Source organism: Argiope bruennichi, chromosome 8 (assembly GCF_947563725.1).
Source record: "Argiope bruennichi chromosome 8, qqArgBrue1.1, whole genome shotgun sequence".
Classification (NCBI taxonomy): Eukaryota; Metazoa; Arthropoda; class Arachnida; order Araneae; family Araneidae; genus Argiope; species Argiope bruennichi.
In genome coordinates, this window is record NC_079158.1 from 95,120,387 (window position 1) to 95,146,859 (window position 26,473).

Sequence of the window (26,473 nt, forward strand, 5' to 3'; positions counted from 1 at the left end):
GTCCTGTTGCCACGTATTCCGATGATACCATCAGAATCTACGATACCCTTCAAAAGGTTACAGTTTCCAATTCGTTTAGCTTTTGCCATGTCTATAAATAAGTCTCAAGGCCAAACAATGTCCATTTGTGGTTTAGATTTGGAAAATCCATGTTTTTCTCATGGGCAACTATATGTTGCATGTTCACGTGTAGGAAAACCATCAAATCTATTTGTGTTAGCTAAAGACAGGTTAACCAAAAATATTGTGCACCGATTAGTGCTAAATTAAATTGAAATTAAAAGTATTTATAATTCAAAATAATAAATATTATTGTCAAAGATTTAAAACTATCTGCCCTACCTACCTCATTTATAAGTTTAAGTGTTACGTGTTTTTTACCAACAACTTTGTAATGTACTCATTTGTTACAATCTTGAATACAAAAAAATAAAGAAATTTAATTTTTTTTATTGATTTTTGCTCAATATCAACGGTAGTAGAAAATCAGTCATGGAGGTCCACATGTTTTTTTACAAATGGCATCTGTGTAAAAAAGCATGGTGGTCCCCATGACTGGTGTTCTCCTACCGTTTCCCTTAAATAGTTTACTACTATGTAATATAACAAAAACCTTAGCCACAGCAACGAGTGGCCGGGTCTGCTAGTATATATATATATTTTCAACAATATTGCACATCGTTGCCCAAAAATTCAAACCATTTTCAATGTTAATCAAATATTTGATAACATGATTTACTTTTATTATTGAAAATTAAAGAAGGATTATGTTCACTATCTGTGTAGTTTACTGGATAAAGTAGCGGCAGTTGTCTTCCAAAACCTTTTAGTATACACTCTAATAAAGGTGTTATTCCAGAAAAAACTTAGCATAACATTGGGCTTACAGTAGCTACGAAATATTAACCCTTTTCGTGAATTCAGCATTTTTACAATTTATCCTGTCATCCTTTGCGAGTTATTTGAGCGATTAATCCCTACATACGGTTAATATTATACGAAAATCGAATTTGTGTTTCAGATGCGTTTTTGCCAATCGATTGAAGCAAAAATTTGACACAAAAACTACACTTGGAATCACAAAATACCATATCAACTTTGATATATTTTTATTTTTATAAGTTTTTGAGCTATCGCGTTTACATGCTTCTAAAAGAACAGACCAACGGACGATCAATCCCTTGTTGGATTTATTTCAAAATTTTATTGGTAGATTATAGGCGTTAATTCTGTGTATCGAATTTTATTTTTAGCTTTCTTCGTTTTATAATTATTGTGTTAAATTATATTCGAGCAGCCTAACAGACAGACTTCCTCTAAGCGGATTTTGCCCAAAATTTAATAGAAATCTATAGTTTGACCATATATCAAATTTCATCTGTCTAGATCACAGCGTATTCGAGTTATATTCGTCACAGACAGACCGATAGGCGGACATTTTCCAAATATGTATTTTTCGAATTCAGGAAGGTCTAAAATTTAAAGATTTGTGAAAAGCGCGAGTTCGAATTTTTTGACGATTACTATACTTTCTTTATACTACGCAAATGAGAAAGTAATAAAAAAGTGAAATTACAGTAACAAGAAACTAAAGATTTATGAACCGGATATTTAGCTTTTTTAATAACGTTATGATGTTATGGGACACGTATCTGTTATTCATGTACATAATAAACAGAACTTGAGTAAGATAATTAAAATAATACAGTTTAAATGTCCTAAAATTTGGTGGAATCATGGATATGAAGTTATATCTAAGCAATTTACCTGTAATTAAATATTATCAGTATACCAAGCTAACCAGCTAGATGGAAGCACCGGTTAGTTAAGAATTAAATGATATGGTAATTAATAATATGGTATTCATTTTCATTAATGCTAAACAAGTAATGCCGTGCCCCTTCCGCCTTTTGTACTTGTAAAAGAATAAAAATAAAGGGCTGAAAAAATCACATTGAGATTCAGACACCAGTTATCTACACAGCACCACTGTTCTGTGCATGTTCTTTCTATCATTTCTACATTTTGTACCATTTTGCGCATATGTTGCTTCCTTTTATCCTTAAATATGTAATCATATTTAGAAATAAATTCCATTTAAATTTATATTACATCTGACGAGAAGCTGTAAGAGTATTGAAACCTAGTTGAACTTCCGCTGACTTCTTTATGCATTTTTAACCAAATTCAATACTTCCAATGACAATATTTAACAGCAATGAATAATGCTTTTTATCGTATGAAAGAAGTAAGCCATTTTTTAAACACTTTTTTTACTAACTCGCTTTCGTATTTATCAGTTTGTCACTTCGGCATAAATTTTACAATTGATTTTAAACTAACTAACTAGACTAAACATGGCTCAGAACTGGGTCACGAGCAATATTAATTCACTTTCTTGTCTGTTCAATAAAATTTTTTAATTAATAATATAGTTAATCTAATCGGGAAGTTAGCTTAAAATTGAAAAGAAAATTTCATACGCATGACTAAAAAAAAAAAAAAAATATCATTTAAATATCTTTTGCTAATATACCATATTTTTAAAACGGACCAAAAAGTATAAACTAATTTCTATTAGTCCCACATAGATATACAACTCTATACATATTGTCCTAAAAATTTGTAAATGAGAATTTTTTAAATAGTGAATATTCATTTACTATAGAGCTAAGAAAAACTATTTTATTCTTTTTAATCCATTTTATAAAGGTGGTATATTATTTTTTTCTGCAACCCTCGTCGTAATTTTTATTTTATTTATTTTGTTTTATCAATATTTAAATAGTCTCAAGAACATGAAGAAATCTTGCAAGCAAAAATAATTTTTGTAATGGAAAGATTTCTAATAAATTTATCTTTTGGTCATGCAAAGTAATAAACGTTTTAAATAGCGCAACTTTCGATATTCACGAATTGAGTTGGAATATTTTTCAGTTTTAATCTGGCCTTAATTCAAAGTTAATTATTTTCAAAATATTCACTTAAAATCACAGAAAATGACCTCAGATCACAGAAATTCCGAGAACAGTATTTTTTTCCAAACTTAATTGAAGACTAGAGCAATTTTTATGTCTACAGATTATGGATAATCTAATTTACTGTTATAGCCAATGTTGAATAAAAACGCACATCTTGCATTCAAAAATGAAGTCCTTAAATGTAAACACAGTATTATCATTACACAGCAAACAAAACAAGGCTATGACAGCTTCCAGTTACATATTTACATGATAAATACAATTACATCTTTGATGAGTCTTTAATATTATATGAAATTATTTCATTGATCACAAAAATAATTGTTTCACTTTTAAAATGTTAGTGTATACAAATAAATGAAAAAGAAAGCATGAAATCTATTTTATAACTTTATTTAGCAAAACTACAATACAAAAATATTTCTCTTAAAAGTCAAATAATGACCTGATTTTTACAAATGGTTTACAATAACACATTTTTAAAACAGTATAAAATAATCTGTAGAAACATTACAATTAATTTTCAACAGTTTGAAATTACCTCACTATTTCGTTCTAAACGTTTCGTTCCACTTTAAAACAATAGATAAAATGAGAATATGTTTGTTCAAAACTTACTCAAAAAATTTGTTCTTGGTGAAGTAGTATTCACTATAAAAAAGTAATAGTAAATTCTTACCTTTATTTTATTAAAAAAAAAATCTGATGAAAATATGTGCTAGGAGCCATGAACACAAATATCACTACATCATGTAGAAACACATTAAAAAAATGCCTATTTAGTTATAAAATGATATACTCTGATCACAGGCTTTATGATGGTAAATATTGTCTCTTATTTTAAAAGTAGTAAATGAGTTACAAATAAAATTTGTCTCTAAAAATATGGTAAATAAACTACTTGATACGTGTGGAATTAAAAACTTCTTTTCATGTTATAGCTGAAGCTTGCTTTGATTTTATACAAATAATTCATAAAATTGGCTATAGATAAAATATTTAAGGAATGACGAAAACTATTGGGAAAAAATGGATTAAGATGTTCTATGATAAATCTTCTGTATTTTACAATTAATAAATTGGACCCTCGTTATAGCATGAGAACAAGGTTAAAAAATATCTTCAATGTATATTCTACAAAAATATATTTGATAATATACATGATAATCACAGTTATTTGGAATATGTAAATAGCTGCAAGATTAACAAATTCAAATTCTTAAAGCTGTTATTTATTATACCATTAGGCACTTCATATTCTAATACTGTAGAGAAGACACAATATGTTAGTAAAATAGCTATAGAAACCTTCCATAGCATCATAAAATATTCAGTTGTACATGCGAAAAAAATTTTAAACTATTTCAATTAAACTACAACTACATTCTGTACGAACAGTATAAAATGTAAATTGCTTAACATCATCACTGAAGTATTTCAGTTACTGTAAATTTATATCAACGTTACTGTAAACATTTAAAAAGTCCTAAAAACGATATAACGAATAGAGTAACACAACTGTACAATAAAATTCCCATCAATATTACAAAATATACAAAGAAATGAATTTACATATGCTTTTATATAAATACATGGCATGATCTGAATATTTTGAAAGAGGAAGTAGAAAATTTTGGATGAAAACCATTACACTATTTTTATTTAAAGAACTTCAAATATGTTCCATATTGAAATAATGGCACAATTAGAACTTGCAAGAAAAACAAGTGCATCGAATTTTGCTAAAAATGAATATTGTTCATTAAAATGAAAATGATTTAAATGTACATGATGACAAACATTTGGCTCATAATACAGCAAATGAGTGAAATGCTGCACCTCTTAAATAGTAACTCAATGAAACTATCACACAGCATGTGGCAATGGGTAATAAATACTCTTAAATACATTAATTATGATACAGAGATCGTATCTCTCAACACATAATATTGTGCCACTGAACAGTTCAGTATTTTTCATCTCTGATCATTTTGGCATTATTTAAGACATATTGCAGTTTTAGATGCCTAGATGAACACAGCCTGTGGAGACTGAGTTATGGAAGACTTCTGCTTGGCATTCACATTTTGAGTTTTGGGGTGTTGTGAATGATCAACAGAATGCAATGAATGAAGATTGTGCCCCATCGGGCTAGCCATGCTTTCCGACCAGTCCGATGCAGAATGAGGGGATGAACTTGACCACTGTCCGGGGGAATCGGGTGAGGGGGTGAGGTAATTGTTCTCAGGAGGGTGAAGATAATGAGGCGTGGTTTCACCTTCATTATGACTGTGCTGAGAGGGAGGGGTTGGATAATGATATAAATGGGGATACAATGTTTGCTGTCCATTACTCTGCACACTCCCCTTTGGATTAGAACCCACTCCAGCCTGTATATCTGGTAAAGGCTGTGGGTAGTCATAAAGTAGATTACCACCAGATTGTGGATGCATTTTTGTAGTTCGTTGATGGTGGGCAGCTCTCATGGCCGCCATGTGCGTTGGAGATGTAGGCAAAGATGGACGCTGTTTAATGGGAGATGAGGAGTTGTAAGGACGAGATGGCGGCACACCACCATTGCTTGGTATTGAGTTCTGTCTGGCATGGTGAGAAGGCACATTTTGCATAGAATTCGGATCCATATAGGCTTGACCCAATCCTTGATTATCGACACCAGAATTGCCACAGTAGTTTACTTTAAGACGATCATCATAAGGAGGTGGTAGAAGTTTCATGGTGTTGGGCGTTAAATGGACCACATTGGTAAGTTGGGTATATATAGGTTCTGAAGTGTCCATTCCATTCTGCATAAGAGCATTTGGAGACGTCATCGAATCGGGTGACAGAGAAACGGATCCATCCATGCCCTGCATGAGTAAGTGAGTTGGTTCCTTGCGTTTCTTAACAGAAGCTTTTCTACGTAATCCAGTATCATTGGTAAGGGTTAGACCATCTAAATTATCCTTCCCTGGGGAAGATCCCGGAGGGAGTTTATTTCTCCGTTTTGTTTTTGATTTCGTAGAACCATGCATGCCCATCAAGAACATGGGAGAGCCTGCATTTAAATGTCCATTTGATATTTGAGGGCTTGGAGGAACATATTCGTCGAGTAATTTAACAATGTCCAAATGTTTACGCTCTCGGGCAACATCATGAGGCAGGCGATCCATGTGGTCAGTAATTTCCTTATTTGCCAGATTTTCGAGAAGTATTTGAGCAGCTTCCAAACTTCCTTCTCTCGAAGCAAGGAAAAGAGGAGTCTCTTCTTTGTTGTCTTGTGCGTCTTTATTAGCTCCGTGAGCTATCAATATGCGTATTGCATCATAATTATTGACTGCGGCAGCCCAATGCAAAGCTGTCTTGCCTAGTAAGTAAAAAATAAATAATAAAAAAAAAATCAAATTTTCTGCACGTAATAAGTAGAAAAATAAATCAAATAATAATGTACAGCAGTTAAGGAAACTAATTCATTTTTTAGGTAATGAAAAATAATTTAATGCAACAGTTAATATTTAAAAGAATTGTACAATAAAAAAAATAAATTCATTATAAAACTGATGAAAATAACATAATTTTTCAGGATGAATTATACAGGTCTAAAATTATATACATGATCGTTAGATAATTTTGTTAATTCATTAAAACAATTTTGAAATCTAGAATATTAAATAAATTGTGGTTATTCAGGAATTAAACATAGTTTTAAAAACAGTTCGACCAATTAAGCACGATTTATAAAGTACTCAATTCTGTAAGTTGTTGAAGAGGGGGGGGGGAGAGGATGACAATCTATTAAAAAAATAAAACTTTAAGTTATTACTTATATCGATTTAAAAAGCAGAAATTCTGATTATTTTTCTTGAAAAATGTGGCATTTTTATATTTTGTGAGTCAACAGAGCTGTGCTAACTAAGTTCTTTATAATGTCACCAGACTTATATATTTTTAATATACGATTTTCTCATTATTAGTATTACTAGCTTCTTTGGGGGATTAGCTGTTCGTTCACCATTTATTCAGATTTTAAAAATAATTGGTCAAATCAAAATCCATCCTCCCAGCAACAAACACTGTACCGATTTCGACAGTCTTTGTGGAAAGTCGATCATTCATAAGGTATTGAAGAGATCATAAACACTCATATGAAGTATAATTTTTTTGAAATCAATTTAATGATTGCGGTTGTCACAAGATTTTCCTATAAACAATTGTATTATGAAGTTTTACTTTTTCGAATTGTCTCAAAAATGGAGAATGAGGCAGGCAATCCTTGGTATGACAAATCTAGGTATCATGAGCTTTTATATGAAACCACAAATTATCGAAATCGGTCTGATAGTTTTAAATTGGCGAACTCTTTTGCAATTTTTTCTCAATGAGAAATATTATAAAGCTTTGTTTTTTAAATTTATCTTCAAAATGGAAAGTGCTTATAGGCAACGGCCTATAAGCACCATTCAATAAGTAATGGCCTATAAGCATTATGATGACATATAAAGAATTTATGAGCTTTCCTATTAAAAATTAGTCAAATCAGATCAGTAGTTGGGACTGGGTGATTGGCTCATAGGGCCTCCCCCACACTTATTATTTTAAATATACTAATGTACTTAGATTTGATATCAAAAGAATTACCATGATCATCAGCAGCATTAACATCTGCCTCTGCAGTGACCAACTCTTCAACCATTCCTTCAATCGCCAGACGAGTAGCAAGAATTAAAGGAGTTGTTCCGTCATTCATTCGAGCATTCAGATTCGTGGCACGATTTCTCAACAGAATCTATAAATGAAAAACTCAAGTTCAGAAAAAAAGTCAAAATAAAAAGGCACATCGAAATATCCTCCAAAAGGTAAAAATACATTTTGAACTCTTCAAATCGTGTAACATTTAACAAAATACCTGAAAAACTCCCATGGCATCAGCTGACACTGCAGCATGCAAAGGTGTGCGTCCAGTGATGTCTTTGACGTTCGCATCGCATCCAGCATCTAACAACCTTTTTGCAGCATCTGCTCGGGAATATCTGGCAGCCAAATGTAAAGATGATTCTCCTGTAATGAGAAGACGTAATGTTATAAGGTTAAATTCTTGAAACTTTAAATATTAGAGACTAGTGCTTCAGAACTAAAAAAGTATTACCAACAAAGGTTTACCTATTACTGTGAAATTAAATTTAATGAAAGATTATTGAAGATTTATCATTGTATTGGAAAAAGAAATTCTACTTTTGAATGCACGAAACACTTTTTTTTCCAATAAAATTCGGTACTTTTCAATGTCTCTATTTACTAATTTTTATTGAACGATTATTAGTACACTATTAAATCTAAATATACTCAATTTAAGTTTCTTCTGTTACAAGATCTTCTAAAATATTTAACTTTTCTTCCCACTAACCCCCCCCCAACCTTCTTGCCTTTATATATCTATAACAGATTAAGCCAGCAAAATCTGGAAAGCTGGGAGGAGTTAAAAATACATTGGTCACACGCCATTATCGGATATACATAATCAAATATTATAGTTTTGACAATCGATATGATGCTCTCATAAGCACTATCATAACTATCTATAATATTTCCCTCATCTTAAATTGTATTCATGATTATGTAAATCCAATGTATGTTTTTTTAAAAATAATGGCAATTATAAAACTCTACCCTAAAGAGGAAAATTACTTACCAGTTTTATCCAAAGTCATATTGAAGTCAGCTCCCTGCATCAATAGTTCTTGTACCATGTTCCCACTGGCCCCTTCTTCATCTTCACCGTCTTCTAAAACATCGATTCCACCACCGCGACAAGATGCACACATGAGTGGCGTCAATCCACCTAAACATAAACATAACGTTTAGTTTCAAAGGAAGCAAAATTAATCTAATGATTTTAATTTTTCTTACAAAGACAATAATTCTGCAATAGTTCCTACATGTTTGCAACTGTTTCAACAACTGTTCTGTTCAAAACGTGCAAGATAAAGTCCGGATACTTACCAGGTCCTTGAACGTTGACATCAACTGTACCAGGTTCCATGTCTCTTTCTCCTTGTGGTGGCGTCAGGGCCAAGATATCAGGATTTCGAACATCAGCTGCATCGAGGTGTTGTTGGGTCCATGTGCGAGGATCGGTGGTTTCAGAAAAATCTTGAGGGGACAGAGAACTCTGACTGTCACCAAAACTTCCATCTTGAGACCTTTCACTTTTCAATCGCTTAACAGGGGGATGATCCAAACCGTCATCGTCACTCCATTCACTGACGGCTGAAGAGGGGACTGGTGGAGGAGGAACAGGTACAGCATTATCATTCGAATTCATGTCTACGGCGTTTGTTGATGATATTTTGTTCAAGTTCCTGCAGGAAATCCATATGTTAGAAAATGATGCATAATCGCAAAATAAATAAATAAAACTAAAATGAATAAAGACATGCATTTTTAGAAATAATATTTTCAGTTCAAATGATAACCTTTTCTCCAGAAAAACACTATCTTTTAAAACAAATACATTAATTAATAAATTCTTCTTGGATTAAAGTGTTCGAGAATTTTGAGTTGATTGAAAATGAATTTATCATGTAAAATAAAATTTGTCAGAAAACCTCAAAAATTCCAAAAGGGCAGTGGAAATAAAAGAAAAAAGAAAAATTTTGTGAATATAATTTATTTACCAGGAAAATTAAATATCTTTATTAAACATTAAAGGAAGAAAACCGAAATATATGAGAAGTATATGTAAATCAAGATTCTAAAATTGCATTTGGATATCTTTAATATGCCAAACGATTTACTCTAATCTTTTGGAAGAATTATTTAAATGGTTTGAAATTACTAAAAGTTTTACGAATTTAACAATTAATCAAGCCACATTTAACAAACATTAAAAAAATTATTTGTTAATTAATACACAAAGATTTTCTCCAGTTTTCTTATTTTTTATTTTAGCAAAATCGCTTATAACAAAAGAATATTTAATATATAACTTGCTGAATCAGTTAACCTAAAAGCCATACACAATACAGAAAGAAGCATTTGTAATAATTCAAAATCATTTAAACAAATCTGTAATGTTACTTCTCAGCACAGTTGGATCCATTGTAGGAAAGACAAATTCATTCATATAATTCATACAATTGATTAGTATTCGACAAAATTCTTGAAGATTCCAGTATCATCCATTTTGTCGTCAAAGTCGCTAAATTTGATGCCAAACCCGAGGCATCTGATCCGGCATCCAATAGAGCTGATCGTAAACCGGTCTTTCCTACGATGGAACCAACTGTGCTGGGAAGCAACATTAAAGATTCGTAGCAATATTTCCATAAACTTGATTTTTATAAAAAAAATCAAATTACCTCATTTCTTGACCATCAGGCCCTCGTCTGTGGGAACTCCTTCTCTGACTGCTGCTAGTTCGGAAAAACCCCTCTGGAAACCAGGTTATACCTCTCGCCTTCTTGCGGCTGGTGATCAAAACACCGAAAAATATGCCCGAAAAAGCTACTGCAACGATGGTCACTACGATGTACAACATATTGGAAGAACCCATCTCAACAGACGTTACTTTATCTTGATCCTCTCCTCGTATTTCTTGAATTTCAAAGGCAAAGGCCTGGCGTGCTTGGGCAGCTGCTAAGAATTGAGCAGCCTACATGATAAAAATATGAGATTAGGCATATTTAATTTTAAAAAGCATAAGTAAATCTATAAATGAATTAGCAAAATATTTCATTAAGAGATAAAGTATTAAAACTAGTTTTAATGGAATTTCAATATATCAATAAAATATATATATTAAATTAACTATAGTATAATAATTTAATTAAAAAAACTTTAATTGGTATAATTAGATGCCGATATTCATATATGGATCAAAAGTTGCACACTTTATAGTAGATTAAAAAATGTTTCTATTTTTTGATAAATAATTGAATGAAAATCGAAAAAAAAAAAAAAATCGAGATAATATAAAACTTTTATACATTTTTTTTTTTTTTTTTTGCAAAAGAAATAGTTTTATAAAATTGAATATATATTAGGTGATAAAATTGTGATAAATCTTTTCACTAATCATCATATTATTTTCGCTATATTTCATCAACTTGTTTCTCAATGTTAATGTATTATGCATATATATTGCATTAAACAAAAGTTGGTGGAATTGTTGACTATTTATCTATTAAATATTTCATGCATAGTCTTTAAATTATGCATTATTTAATACTCAATACTCTTTGTCTTTTTTTATCATAATCATTATTAAATTTTTCATATTTAATTTTTTTGCCCCTCCCTTATTGTAATGTCTATTTATGTATACGTAATTATTTAGAGACTTACTTTACTGAATATTAAAATGCTTTAATAAAATCCTATTGTTTTTATAAATTATGAAAATAATACTTCACCTTAGATGAAGACTGGAAGCATTCAGTAGCAGCCGATTTGACGCATCGTCGGTTATCGATTTCCATAATAACTTTGGTTCTATGAAAATAACAATAAAGAAAATAACCTTAATACACTTACATCAATCTCAAAGAGATACTTTTATTTAGAACAAGTCTTTGGAATTGCAGGATTGAAAATTATTTTATTTACTTACCCGGTTTTTGCATGCTTTCTGTGATAACTAACTGGGACATCTTTAGCTTGCCAAGGATAAATCATAGGATTGCCATCGTTGTCCTTCTTAATTCGAACAATTGTCCTTAAAGCGTGCCCTATTTCTCTCAAGAAGGGAACAGAATTGTTTCTGAAAACCTGCACATAAATGATGTTAAATGAATAAAGTGGATTCAGAAACATAATTATTATAGAATATTAGCTAATTATAACACAATTACAAATTTAATCAAATGTCATACAATTAAAAATGTAATAAAAGACCTAGGTAGCCAAATAACTTGAGAAAATCCACATTCTAGAACTTATTATCATTTATTCAAAAAATGTTAATATTTTCAAAGGATTTGGTTTGAGTACGAAAACTTGTATCTATATAATTTTTTTCTGTCTAAATGAAACAAACCAGAATATTTAAAAAACTATTTTACTGACATTTATTTTCTTATTTTTAAAGATTTTAGTAAGCAATAATAATAGTCCAATAACCAGATCAACATGAGGGGGGGGGAAATCAAAACTGAACAATCAGACTTGTGGAAGAACAATAAAAATCAACATGGTGAAAATAAAAAATAAATCTTATGCTCACTTCAGGTTCCATTAAAACAACAGCCATCAAAGACCCATCAGCTAACATTGGAGGTTCAGATTCACAATCTAATCCATCCCAGTTGCATTCTTCGATATTACAACCATAATCACAGTAGCCGTTGCCATAATTCTTCAAGCAATATGTATCATAATGCTCACTAAAGATTTGGAAAGAACAAAGAAATTACTATACAAGGTATTACATCACTCTTAAAAATGAAATTTGCTATAAATGTTGATATAATTTATGAAAAGGAAGAAATGTCTTATTTTAACTAAAAAATATCAATATATAAAAAAAGAAAAAATAGTGAATAAGCATCTGATTGAATAGTAATAAAATTATATCAATTATATACATATGTGTGTTTGTGAATAAAATTTAGAAAAATTAAGTTATTTATTAAAATGTTGTCCTTATTTATAAATAGAAGCATTTTATTATTATAACGGATTATAAAGAAATAATACTCATACAAATTATACTTGACATTTTAAGTGGAATATAACTATTTTAATGCACAATTAATATTCTATTTAACATAAATAATTAATTACATATTAATGAACAATAATTTACTAACTTTATAATTTTTAAACAACCAAACAATAGTAACAGTCAAAATTAAAAGTTGTGTAAGTCATTAATCAAAGGTTTTCTAAAATACAATATATTTTGTAACGAAATATTTAAAATATGATTACTGATTATTTAAAAAGTGATTTGGTTAAAGCAAACATATAATGTAAGATAATAAATCAAATTTCATTACCATCGAAAATGAATAAGTACAAGCGAACAAGAAAAAAAATAAAGAAGGAAATAGCATGCATATACATATACTTACTTGCAAGGCAGCAGTTTTTGTTCACAATCAAATCCATCAAAAAGGCAATCAATGTTATTGCATTCCACATTGCACTCATCATTACGGAAAACATCCCAACAGTTTATTGGTGCTGTGCAATTCATCCATGGGTTCATACCTAATACATAAAATTATAATTATTATTAATAATATTTAAACTCAAATATTATGAACAGGCAACAGAACAAATCACATACAAATTATTAATTTGCCAATTTGAAGGGAATGTCACGGAGTGCTTGAACTCAAGGTTCTTAACCTCCGGACGTATCGAGTGAATAAAGAAATAGCATTGCAACTACTAAGAATCAATAGAGTCTTCAACATACCTAATGAGCAGTCACCTCCATCGAAATTGCATTCTCTTGTATTACATTCTTCATTGCATTTTCTGTTTCCAGATTTTTTGTAACACTCGTTAATTTCGCATCTGTCGTAATTGTCGTTGTCATTTGTTCGCAAAATGGTGCCAGGTTTCAGGTACACTCCGATTCCGCCCACGAAAGAGGAATCGTAGAAATTGCATCGAGCGCCGTTCCAGTTTTCGGGACATACACATTCATATTTACCTACAAAAAAAAAAAAAAGAATACATGAAAAATCAAGGAAATTATTATAAATAGTAAAGAAAATAACACTGCCTTAACCCGTCAACGAATGCTGGGGTGTTTTTAACCCCATACTTTCTCTTTTGTTTAAAAATTCCCGGAATTTATTAAAATTTACACTTGTTTCTTGCTACACCTATGGAGGAGCAAAAAAGAGATTAGAAACAACAGAAATCAATGCATCTCCTTTTTTTTTTTTTTTTTTTTCCAGGAGTGTTGGGGTCCAATTGATCCCTGCCAGCCCAAGCATTTTAAGACTCTTTTAAGGTTATGTAAGAACATAAGCAGTAGAGATCTTTTTGCAAGTGTCCCTACTGATAGTCAAAACGAGGGTAGCTCACATTCGTTATATATTCATGAAATTTTGAAAAGTGATCATGATATAGAATCGGAACAAAACGGAATTTCTGAATATTTTAGAAAATCTGAATGAGTACTTTCCTGCTCGTGGAAAAAAAATTCTTATATAAAGTGCATTCTTTTATAATATGAATAAATTGTCTTGAAATCTATGTTAACCATTCATTTTATTCTGAATGAAAAATGATAAAAGTTTTTTTTTTTTTTTTTGTGTGTGTGTGTGTGTAAAAATGAAAGACAAAGGTTATGAATTTTCAAAGTTGTATTTTTAAGCTTCTTTTTCCAAAATTTTTATAAAGAACAATCAATTTACATTAAAAATAATAAGTTTTATATGAATGGAATGGGAGAAAAGGAAATACATATAGAAAAGGTATGGGAAAAAAGGGCTAAGTTTTTTTTTTCTTTTTAAAAATCACATTTGTGTCTTTAAATAAGAATATGAAAAACATTTTTATACTTTGACCATATTTCATTTATCTATCCCATATTTCATTTGGGGTCAAAATGACCCTGCATGTGCTAATGTTCAAAAAATGTGTGTGCGTGTTGAAGGGTTAAAGATTACTTTCAAAATCTGAAATGAATTCTTGACTCTTCAGTCGCATAGTGACCATAGTCAAGGGTGCAATTTACCTTTGATAATATACCGATCTGATCCAAAATCAGAAAGAGTTCACTATTAAGAAATTATACAATTAGAAGAAGATAGATGCCTTTTTACTAGATTGTAAGTAATTAAATGCTTCACTAAGAATTTTGCCCCCCCCCCTCCTCCATCTAACCACTGATAAGAGAAATATATTCCCTTAGTATGAACTCATAGTCTCCATTATTGAACTCTGATAACAGGCTCTTTTTTTTTTTTTTTTTTGATAAAATGATAGTTAATTTCCGCCCACATGATTAATTTCTTCAATGGAAATATTTTCTCAAATATAAATTTAAAAGTGAAACGTTAGGTACATTTAATGGCAACATTTTACAGTAAGGAAACGCATAAAATAAAGTTCAAATATTATCATAGCTTACCGATTCTATTGTGGCATGTTCCACCATTCAAGCAAGGAGACGAGTTACATTCATTATATGTATCAATCTCACAGTTATGGCCACCAGCTCCAGATGGACAAACACAGGCATAGCCATGTCTTCTCGGACGGCACTGACCACCATTTTTGCAAGGATTTCCAGTACAAGAATTGTTGGAGTACTCGCAGTTGTCACCATAAAATCCCTGCAATAAGATTTATTGATAAGACACATTTTGTAGAGGAAGCATTATATATTTATGTCATGCAATAAATAGTGTACTTTTATAATCAATGAAAAATTGAAGAACAAAAATATTTATTTAAAACATAGAAGAACTTTATCAAATTACATAAATTAAATGCAATACAATATTTTCAGATGTAAAAAAAGACAATATTCGAACTTGTATCTGATCTGATTTGGGGTTGTATGGCGGAAAAGCCAACATATAGGTGATGATGAAAACACCTTAGTACATTTGACCTATCTCTGAAGAATATGACTCTGTTAGATCGGATAGCCGCAATTATTGAATTAATTACAAATAAAAAGACACTACAATATTGAATGTATTAAACTATACAATAAAAGATTAGCTGTCGAAGAGAAGTTCTAATATTTTTATGAAATATTTTAAAGGAGAATATTACCTCAGCACAAATGCACATGTGACCCTGAGCAACACTTGAGCAAACTCCCCCATTTAAACATGGACTGGATGAACAAAAGTCAACCCTAAGCTCGCAGTGACGTCCCATAAAACCAGGTTTACAATCACAACGATAGTCATTCACTAACTGCACACAGTCCTGAGTACCAGTTGAGTAGCAAGGATTGGACAAGCACTCGTTCACATCTCCTTCGCATCTGAAATTTAAAAAGAAATTTATTTAAGAAGTGTATTTCAGAAGTAAAAAAAGGGTTTGATTAGGTAGATATGGTTCATTTTATACTCAGTTGCCTAAAAAAAAGAAATAAATAAAAGTAGAAACTAAAAGTGTTTAAAGTTTATCAACTTAAAGCTTTGAGAAGTAAGCTAATGCAGAGCTAAGGAAAAATTGTTTTTCAGAATTATCTTTTGAGACCACAGTTATTTTTTTTAAAGTTATGATAAGCACATAAATAGCTAACATTACTCTAATAATTGAAAACGATAGTTTTAAATTTAAATTGAAAAGATATAAAACCAATACCAATTAAAAGCTCATATACTTCCAATTCAAACAGCACTCAATGGAACTTCACAACTATTTAAAATTCTAGTTTTTAAAATCTATTTTTGTTAATAAGTAGAAAAGTATTATCTACTTGCGAAATAATAGTAATTAATGTAATACCATTTTACAGTACTACAATTCAAATTTGGTCCAACCAAATCCATCAGATTTTTCTTACAAGAATACTTAAGTAATAATTTATTATAATATAATATCAGTAATAATTTATTATAATATGGTATAAATGAATGACTTTTTTACTTCATCAAAAAATACATTCATTCACAAATATATATGCAGATTAATAATACAAACAAAGGTTGTTTTTTTTAAGTCGTCTAATAAAAAGATCCAGTTTCAATAATTAATCATTGATATTTGCTAAAGAAATGAAATTTTATTATTCAATTAAAATTAAAATATTTACCTGGGACCCACAAATCCAGGCGGGCATTGACATTCATAATTGCCAACTTTATCAATGCATGTACCACCATGATGGCAAGCTCCATCAAAACATTCATTAACATTGATCTCACATAAAACACCTTGAGTACCATGAGGACAGGAGCAGACAAAATTATTCACCAGATCATGACAAGTTCCACCATTTCGGCAGCGGTTTGGCATGCAGTCATCGATATTGTGCTCACAGTTGATGCCTAAATAATTATAATAAATAAATAAAAATTTCAAACAATTGAACAATAACTGAAAACAAATCAATACAAATGTATGTGATACTGCTTTTGTTGGGACATTACCTTGGAAACCAGGAAGACACGTGCAGGAATAATGGCCAACAAGATCATTACATGTAGCTCCATTATGGCATGGCTGTGAGGCACATTCGTTGATTTCATGTTGACAATAGCTCCCCTCATAGCCAGGGACGCAAATACATCTGTGACTGTTGCCTTGGTTTTCACATCTCCCTCCATTTTTGCACAATTCTTTGACAGATATATCTATAAAAATTAAATTATTATAAATTAAATCAGAAAGGCCAATTAAATAATGAATTGGCAAATCAAAGTTTTGGAGTTAAATATCAAACTTTGTTAAAATGGAAACATTTTAATATCTACCTTTCTGTTGTGCAGCATCATTACAGGATACCATGCTAACATCACAAAGATGGCCAGTCCAGCCAGGTTTACAAGTGCAGCCATAGGTATTGTTTATTTGTTTACAAGTGGCACCATTCAAGCACGGATTCTGACTGCACCAATCGACAAAATTCTAAAAAGGAAAGAATAATTTAAATACAAAAATTTGCAATAAAATATGCAGTTCAACAATCTTAAAATGTATTAATAATTTGCATATCAAATATTTCAATATTTAGGATTACCTGATTAGATAAGGTAGCCCAAATATAAAAATATATAAAATTTACACAAATATAGACAGATCTTTTATACAAACAATGTAAGAATTTGCCACAGTGGATTTAATATCTATATATTTAAAGTAATTGGCAAAATTAGAAAAACAATTTCTCAAGCCCTTTACCACCGTATTTCATTCATAACCACCAATTTGTATTTCCTTTCACAAATTTGTATTTCATTCGAAAGTTTACAGCTCCCTAAATAAGTCATTTATGCCCTCTTACTTAACCCTCCATTTTCCAGAAATATCAAAAATTAAATTTTTTCCTTAATAATTGGAACGTTTTGTCAATTAATTACGCCATTTTGTAAGCATTGCTTATCTAATCACAATATTCCATGTTTATTTTGCAAGCATAATTAAAATTAACAATTTCACTCAGTTTGATAAAAGGTAGTCTGTCAACGTTGGCTGACATTTTATAATAAATTAATGTTGCTAATAGGATAATTTGCATATTAATATATATATATTTTACAAGTTCCTAATAATATATATTATCCACTATTAGATTTCTTACAGAATAATTATCAAAAATTTTATGCCCTGATGTCTTTACAATATACCTGAAGAATAGCAAAATTGGTAGGCTGATTATCAAGATAATTTGGAATGAATATAAAAAAAAAATTGATATTATGTTAAAAAACTAATCTGTACAATTTCAATTAAGAACTTATATTAATTGCAACTGAGCTATGCAAATATAACTTGATAAACACATAAAGGAAATAAACCAAAAATATAAAGGAAAACACATAAAACCAAAATACATTTGGGCTTACCTCACACTGTAAACCAGTGTATCCGAATGGACAATGGCATGTAAATGATCCAACATGATCCACACAAGTAGCTCCATGTCGACATGGTTGAGATTCACATTCATTAATGTGGTACTGACAGTTGCTTCCAGTGTAACCTGGAGCACACTTACATGTGTAGTTGTTAATTCCATCAATGCATGTGCCACCATTCACACAAGAGCTGTGAAAGATAACATAGTTTTATATTAAATATCCAAAAACATTTAAGAAATAATATCAAAAAGGGTAAAAAAAAAATCCATATGAATTATTTAAAAAATAATATTCAGCATTAAGTATATTTAAATCCTCCATAAATCCATGGAATTTTACAAGCTAAAGAGAAATGTGATGATATTAATGTAATAATGTTTATAGGTTAGATATAATTAAGTGATGTCCCACACTAAATGGAAAAATTGAGCTAAACTCTGTTCCGAATAGGCCGTTGCAACCAAAACTATTAAATTTGATATGCAATTTACATTTTGGGTATTAGGTGTCCATTAAGAAAGGATTGATGAAAATTATAATTAAACATTTAATTAACTGAAAAATAATCAAAATTTTAATTTTCTTTTTCTGAATAATTTGGGAGTATATCATACAGAAACCATTTTTTAACTCAGTTTAAAATTAATTTTAAAAAAGTTTTTTAGTTAAAATAATTTTATTTTCAAGCAATTTTTTTTTCTTTAATCTACTAAAGTTTTTAAAATTAGTTTTAAATAATAATTGAAACATTTCTTTTCCCTTCATAAAATGATTTCAACAAAACAGAAAGATCAATGAACACTACATGCGAATACTTTACTAGCTCTGGGGTAACCGCAGAAATAGTAAAATTTATTATTAAATATTACTAATATATTTCAAAATACTAAATGTTTTTTTAATGATAAAGTTTTTATTTTATCTGGCTAGCATTCTTTTTGTAAATTGCATGAAATTAAAAAAATCATGATGTGTAATATATAATGCCTGTTACACAACAAGGACTCGCATCAAGTCAAAAAATATTTCCATGCTACGATGTGTCAGAAAGAGGTTCAAACGTGTTTTAATTTGTTCTATTAAATATTATTTTTTTAACTAAAAGAAGGCGTTATATTAACTCTCAATAAAACTCTTCATTCACCATCTCTACATTGTGATATGGTCCATAGAAGATGTCAAAGAATTCACTTACCTTAAATTGCAATCTTCATCATTGGTTTGGCAGTTTGTTCCACTGAACCCCAGAGGACATGTGCAAGTGTAACTGTTAACGTAATCGTTACAAGTGGCGCCATTTTTACAAGGGTTTCCAGCACACTCATTAATGTCGATTTCACAATGGACTCCTCCAAAACCATCGACACAAAGACAAGTGTATTCTCCTACACCATCCAAGCAAGTGCCACCGTTTTGGCAAGGGACTGAAAAAGAAAATAATAATTAAAAATATAATAATAATATTAGTATATCCTTGGTCATCCAGTAATCAATAGCACTTCTTACCGATATGTTATATATAATGTTGTATCAACAAATTATTGAAAAAAAGATATTTCTTAAGAATTTTAATTAATTTAATATAAAGTTATTTAATTTTAAAACAAATATTTTCAAACATTATTCAAAATCATTTAATAGATGTTTATTATTAACTAAACATATACCTGAAATATTTTTTTAAAAAAATCACACAATGCGATTTTGTTGATCAAACAAATTAACACTATTTATTTACAAATAAATATTTGTAATTACGCTAGATATTTACAAATAAGTTTCATTGATTAACAATTACTTTTGCTTTTTTTCATTTTTATTAGGAGAAGCGACTCCAGTATTTCTTGTATTCATGCTGTGGTGGTAATATTATAAACCAGCTAACAACTTCCGGAGAAGAATGTACACTTTTGTCTAGTGGCTTTGTTACTCGGCTATGAACCCTAACGTTGCGAGTTCGAACCTCAAACATGCACATTGGTGACCCGGACGTGATTTGAACATTCGAACCTCAAATATGCACAATGCCTTCCTCCCCATAGTATAAATACTTCCACTATTCGCACTGTTGTGAGCGAAGATTCGGGTAAAAAGTTTTTTTTTTTGCGTTTTTTGTAGTTTTCCGCTTTATGCTCGTAATTCCGTAGTTGTTTTCACTTAATTTCCTTAATAACTACAGAAATTCTGTAGCTGTTGTAAATGTATTAACAAATTATGTAATAGCAACCAGAAAAAGGTGTTAAACTAAGGTTTAACTTTATATTAACACTGTTTAATTTCAAGAGCAAGCCTTTATCAGCATTTCATAAAAAATTATCACGCCTTAACCATCCCCCTACAGGCTTTTTAGTTCAAAAAAGGGGACGGAAATGGGAAAGCAATCATTTTACAGAAGTATTAAAGTAAATATTAGTATCACTTCATAGATATTTTGTTTTAAAAGAAGCTGCAAATGAGGAAAGATTGAGCTGCAAGTAAGAATTCATATCACAGCAGTATTAAAAGAGTTTAAACGATTTTCAAGATTTTGAGAGACCGTATCAGAACCACCCAAGATGTAACTCATTCTAATCTTAATACAGATAAATGGAATTAATAGAGTTCAATCGCACAATAATGTAAGGGTATTTTTAATATAATGTAATAAATACTTTCCATGAAATGTGACTTACATGAAGCACAGTCATCAGTGTTTATCAAACAGTCTCTTCCTTCAAACCCTTTAGCACAGTTACACGTGTAGGAACCATTGGTGTTGATGCAAGTTGCACCATTGCGGCATGGCGAAGACAAAGCACATTCATCAATGTCTTCATCACATAAGCGCCCTGTTAACACAAAATGGTATTTCATTTCAGGTGAAAAAAACATTAGGAGAGTGCATTAAATTATTATTCATAAATATTGTTCACATGAAAAGTGCACAAATGCGAATATTTTGCAGAGAATTTCTATAAAATCTGTAATGATTTATTAATTTTTATTCGTAAAATTAAACAATTTATTTTTTTATAAAAAAAGAATAAATTAAAACAGCTATTACAGCCTTTCTTTATTGTTATTTCTTAATATATATATATATATATATATAAAAGGAAAAAATATTGTAAGAAAAAAAACACACACACACACAAGAATTATAGTATATTAAATATCTTATTATCAATTTAAACTATTAGAAAGGTATATGAAGATTGCTAAATTTTTCAATGAAAGTATAAATATTAACCTAAATATTATTAAATAAAGAAACTACGAACCAAAAAATTAGAGCAATATTTATAAAACTGTTTTACAAAGTAAATATATATTGAATCAAAAACTATTGAAAAGAAAATATATTGTATTCAGAACGCACCAATACTGCTACATCTAAAATAAAAAAGAACTTAACCAAATTAGAAATAAATATTAAGTTTACATTGAAGAAAAATATGAATAAAATAGAATAAAAAGAAGGAAATGATGAATCCGGCCTGAAGACTTAATCAAGGGTCACTCTCAAGCAGGGATTCAAACCACGAATTTTTTTCTGTGAGTTATCCTACTTTCGTCAATATTGACTCCTCCTAACCCGAAAATCCCAAGAAATTGAGGTTTTTTTAGGACAAAAATGAATAAAAACAAAGCAATAGCATTAAAATTAGACAATGATAAACAAAATATTAATTTAGTTGACAAACTATTTCACCAAACACAACAAAATCAAATCAAATCACTCAAACCACAATGATCCAAACTGAACAAAATTATACATTATTTTTATAGAGGAGCAATGATCCATTCTTACCAGTATACCCAATGCTACAACTGCAGGCGAAATCTTGATAGTTGAAAGATGGCATGCATTTTGCGTTATTTTTGCATCTATTTGGCCTGCACGGGTCCAGTTCTACTTCGCAGTTTGTACCAGTGTAGGGCACTTCACACACACACTGGTAAGCATTCACTAAGTCAATACATGATCCGCCGTTGAGACAGGAGTCAGGAGAACAGTCATCGATGTTACTTTCACAGTTCCTGCCAGAGTAACCAGGGAGACACGTGCAACTATAGCTGGCCAATGAATCTCGGCAACTTCCACCATGCTGGCAAGGGTTGGATTGGCAGTCGTCAATGTCCATTTCACACCTGTGGCCTCCATATCCTGCAGTAATAAAAAAGTAATTTAATTTCATTAATTGTTTTGAGATAATTCATGAGAAGTAGGTGTAATGCTGTCTTATTTTTTAATTACTCGCAAAATAAAATCAAATATAAATTAAGGAGAAAAAGATAAAATATGTGGAAATCAAATAAAAGAACTAGGTTTTAAGTTGCAGAATACTACGTCAGAGCTAAGGATCAATTCATGATATATATTATTATTACAATTGGACGAATCGACAACATGAATATGAAGAGAATCTAAAAAAAAATATGAATGCTTCATGAGACGGAAAGAACACATGGAAAAAAATCTCAAATGAAACGAAAGAACGAAAATTGACAAAATAAACGGAAATTGAAATGAAATGAAATTTCCATTTTGAAACTGCAAAAGTATATAATCAAAGCATGTAATTAAAACGAAAATAAACAAGACTGTCATTTCTTCAGCTAAAATTACAAAACCAAATGGTAGTAGTCAAATTTTTTAAAGATTCATCCGAAAATTTATTATACTATATGTTTTTAAAATGTGTCATAAAGACAAGATATTTTAAAAAGAATAAAGACATATCATCTTATTAAGTTTATAAATGGCATATAAATGTGACAATTTATCGGTTTGAGATTTTTTTTCTTCTTTACAGAACCTCTGCTCACAAGCTCAAACTCTTAACTAAAAAAAAAAAAAAAAAAAACAGACACAAAATAGAAATAAATCTTGAAAAATAAACATGCACACGCGGGCACACACACGCACGCACACACACACACATATACATACACCAATCATGAGAGAATAAGCAGTAAAGTAAACAACGCTATTAAATTGGACGCCATCATACCTGGAGGACAATGACAAATGAAACGATCGATTTCATCTTCACAAGTGGCTCCATGTCTGCAAGGATTGCTGGCGCATTCATTGATGTCGGATAGGCAACGAGCACCGTAATAACCCCTCGGGCATTCGCATCGGTAGCCATCAATGAGATCAATGCAGATACCACCATTTGCGCAAGGATTACTGCGGCAATCATCGATGTTTTTCTCACAGTGCAAACCTAAAAGAAAAGATTGGTAAATTAGAGAAGGAATCACATACTTCTGCTCAACATTTGCTTAAAGAAGTTTCAAAATCAAAGCACCCCCCTCCTCCCAAATCCTATGTCAGAAAGTAAGATAAAATAGAAAATAGATACACATCACTAGTCAAAGTAATTAGTTAATTTTGTTAAAAAATAATACAGGAATTGAATTTTATCATTCAATTATTCAGACTAAGAAGTCTGTTTTTTAAGGAGATTGCAAGTGCTAACATTTTAAGAATGGCAGGAACGGATTACCAAAACGGAAAAGTAGACAACTAACTAGAGACCTAAGCATTGAGAACTCCCAGATATCGATTTCTTATCATTATTTCCACGGTAATCTTATTTTATGCTTTTGCTTAATTTACAACAGGCATGTAGAGCTTATAGAATAAAATCAAGTAGCATTAAAATTAGAACATTATTTTTAGAATTTTTTTCATGTCTTCAAAGTCGTTTGCAGATCAGCGCGGTGCTGTTTGCTTTTTAGTTGTCTGACTGAATAATTAACCAAAAAATTTGGTCATATATATGTATATATATATATTTGATATATATATATATATATATATATATATATATATATATATATATATATATATATATATATATATATATATATATATATATATATATATATATATATATATTTGATTAATTTAATTGTTAAATCTCGCAATTTCTTTTACTATTTTACTTAAAATTACGTTACATTTTTTTTTTATACTTGAGATATTGAGAGCGATTCATCATCGTTTTGTTATTTCAGTTTGTAATAATTTCTGTAGAACAAACATTGGCGAAAACATTCATTGAAGAATGATATAGTTTAAGAGAAACTATAATAACTAACTAAACTAATAAATAGCAGTTTTTTTTTTTCGAATTAACTGTTGATCATAATCTTTGTTGTTGTTGTTTCTAATCCCAGGTGCTATGACTGCGCTATACCACCTCCATGAAACATTTGGGTTTTATTATATATTTTAACACAACCAATAAATTAAGAACGGGGCTATGCATCTGTGGAGTTGATTCTTTGGTAATGCCCGTTTTACTTTTGAGGCTAAATAAATAAATAAAGAAAGAAAGAAAGAAATCTATTTTAGAGTTAAAACTATGAATCAAAATCTTACCTGAAAAACCTGGTCGGCACTGGCAAGTATAAGAATTTATCCCGTCTTTACACGTCGCTCCATTTCGACAAGGATTGCTGGAACATTCATTGACATTGTGTTCACAATTCAAACCCGAAGTACCAGGATGGCATCTGCACTGATAACCATTGACTAAATCCTCACAGATTCCTCCATGATGGCATGGATTGCTAAGACATTCATTAATCTGGGTCTGGCACAGTCTACCCGTGTATCCACGATGGCAATTACAGTGGAATGAATTGATGCCATCAATGCATTCTCCGTGATGGCATGGCGAAGACAAACAGTCGTTGATATTTGTTTCACAATTAATTCCAGTAAAACCTGTAAATGCAGACAAGAAAAATGTATTAAAAGAGCATAAGACATAACTATTTATTTTGATAAATAAAAAGATATTTTCACTTCTGAAATTCTTCTTCCTCCTCAATTCTTCACATTTATTGATATTTTTTTAAAGTTACAATGGTTTTCCTTTACGCTACTAACCAAATTATAAATCTCAGACCTTATAATGATGAATGTTTACTTTTGGTAAAAACATGTTAGATTTAATACATAAACCAAATTTGGCTGTATTATAAGATGTGATGTTTTTATCTATTATTTGGTAGTTAATGATTAAAAATTTTTTTAGAAATATTTTCAGATTTTAAATGGCAAAATCTGTTGTTATCAAGATTTATTCTAAGCATTTCCTCCATTGGTCACAAATAACTGAAAGGCTGTATGTTTTTTTTTACCATATTATAACTAAATTACAAGCAGAACATGAACAGTCATTGTCATTTTAATTTACTTATAGATTGCACAAATATAAAAAAACTACAAACCTGGTTTGCATTGGCAGTTGTAGCTGGCGATGGCATCGATACATATGGCGCCATTTTGACATGGGTCGCTCAGACAATCATCTTCATTAGTTTCGCACTTTTTGCCGGTAAATCCAATCGGACAGATGCAAGTGTACTTGTTGATTAAATCGTTACAAATTCCACCATTTAAGCAAGGCTTGGGAGCGCATTCGTCTATATCTTGTTCGCAGAAAATTCCAGTAAAGCCTAGAAGAAAAAAAAAATTATTTTTTTTAATAATGAAAATTTTTTCTTTTTATAAAATAATTACCAAAAAAATGTTAAAGGCAAATAGAAGTTGGTACTTGTCGGTTGTAGGGGCGACCAAAAAAGCGCTAAGAAAAAATTTCGCCAATTTGGCGATTTTAATCGTCAAACCATATAGCATGTGCATACATTCGCTTTTTGAGTATACTTTTATAATTTGGCGACATTTTTCTTGGCGCTTTTTGGTCGATGGTGAACTGAACCCAAAGGTTATATATATTACAGAAAATATTTTTTTAAATTCAAAGCTAATAATACATTATTATTATTTTTTTCAATCTTCAGGGGCTATAAAAAAAAAGCATTACTATGGATGTTAAGAAAATTGATTTTTTTTTTTTTTAAAAAAAAGGGCAATCGTTAAAAAGAATTTTTTTTTTTTTAAAGTACGACTTATCTCAAGCCAATAAATTTCTGTTCCATAAAAACTGTTGGATATAAAAAAATATCTAAACATAAAAAAACTTG

General features: G+C 30.3%; 1 protein-coding gene across 1 annotated transcript in view; it reads right to left on the bottom strand.

Annotated features, from left to right (window-relative positions):
• Positions 1 to 3,358: 3,358 nt before the first annotated feature.
• The window catches only part of LOC129981929 (neurogenic locus Notch protein-like), a 132,983-nt gene continuing 109,868 nt past the window's right edge, over positions 3,359 to 26,473 (bottom strand). The window contains exons 10-32 of the mRNA XM_056092987.1: positions 25,718 to 25,945; positions 24,861 to 25,208; positions 23,479 to 23,697; positions 22,275 to 22,631; positions 21,157 to 21,312; positions 19,680 to 19,908; positions 18,470 to 18,671; positions 17,378 to 17,531; positions 17,054 to 17,257; positions 16,717 to 16,951; positions 15,723 to 15,939; positions 15,070 to 15,274; positions 13,399 to 13,638; positions 13,049 to 13,187; positions 12,199 to 12,358; positions 11,587 to 11,744; positions 11,390 to 11,468; positions 10,337 to 10,629; positions 8,979 to 9,337; positions 8,668 to 8,817; positions 7,885 to 8,036; positions 7,617 to 7,764; positions 3,359 to 6,345 (exon numbers count right to left, since the gene is read on the bottom strand). Coding sequence (XP_055948962.1) covers positions 5,009 to 6,345; positions 7,617 to 7,764; positions 7,885 to 8,036; positions 8,668 to 8,817; positions 8,979 to 9,337; positions 10,337 to 10,629; positions 11,390 to 11,468; positions 11,587 to 11,744; positions 12,199 to 12,358; positions 13,049 to 13,187; positions 13,399 to 13,638; positions 15,070 to 15,274; positions 15,723 to 15,939; positions 16,717 to 16,951; positions 17,054 to 17,257; positions 17,378 to 17,531; positions 18,470 to 18,671; positions 19,680 to 19,908; positions 21,157 to 21,312; positions 22,275 to 22,631; positions 23,479 to 23,697; positions 24,861 to 25,208; positions 25,718 to 25,945 — 5,969 coding nt within the window. The 3' untranslated portion in view covers positions 3,359 to 5,008. The remainder of the gene's footprint in view (positions 6,346 to 7,616; positions 7,765 to 7,884; positions 8,037 to 8,667; positions 8,818 to 8,978; positions 9,338 to 10,336; positions 10,630 to 11,389; positions 11,469 to 11,586; positions 11,745 to 12,198; positions 12,359 to 13,048; positions 13,188 to 13,398; positions 13,639 to 15,069; positions 15,275 to 15,722; positions 15,940 to 16,716; positions 16,952 to 17,053; positions 17,258 to 17,377; positions 17,532 to 18,469; positions 18,672 to 19,679; positions 19,909 to 21,156; positions 21,313 to 22,274; positions 22,632 to 23,478; positions 23,698 to 24,860; positions 25,209 to 25,717; positions 25,946 to 26,473) is intronic.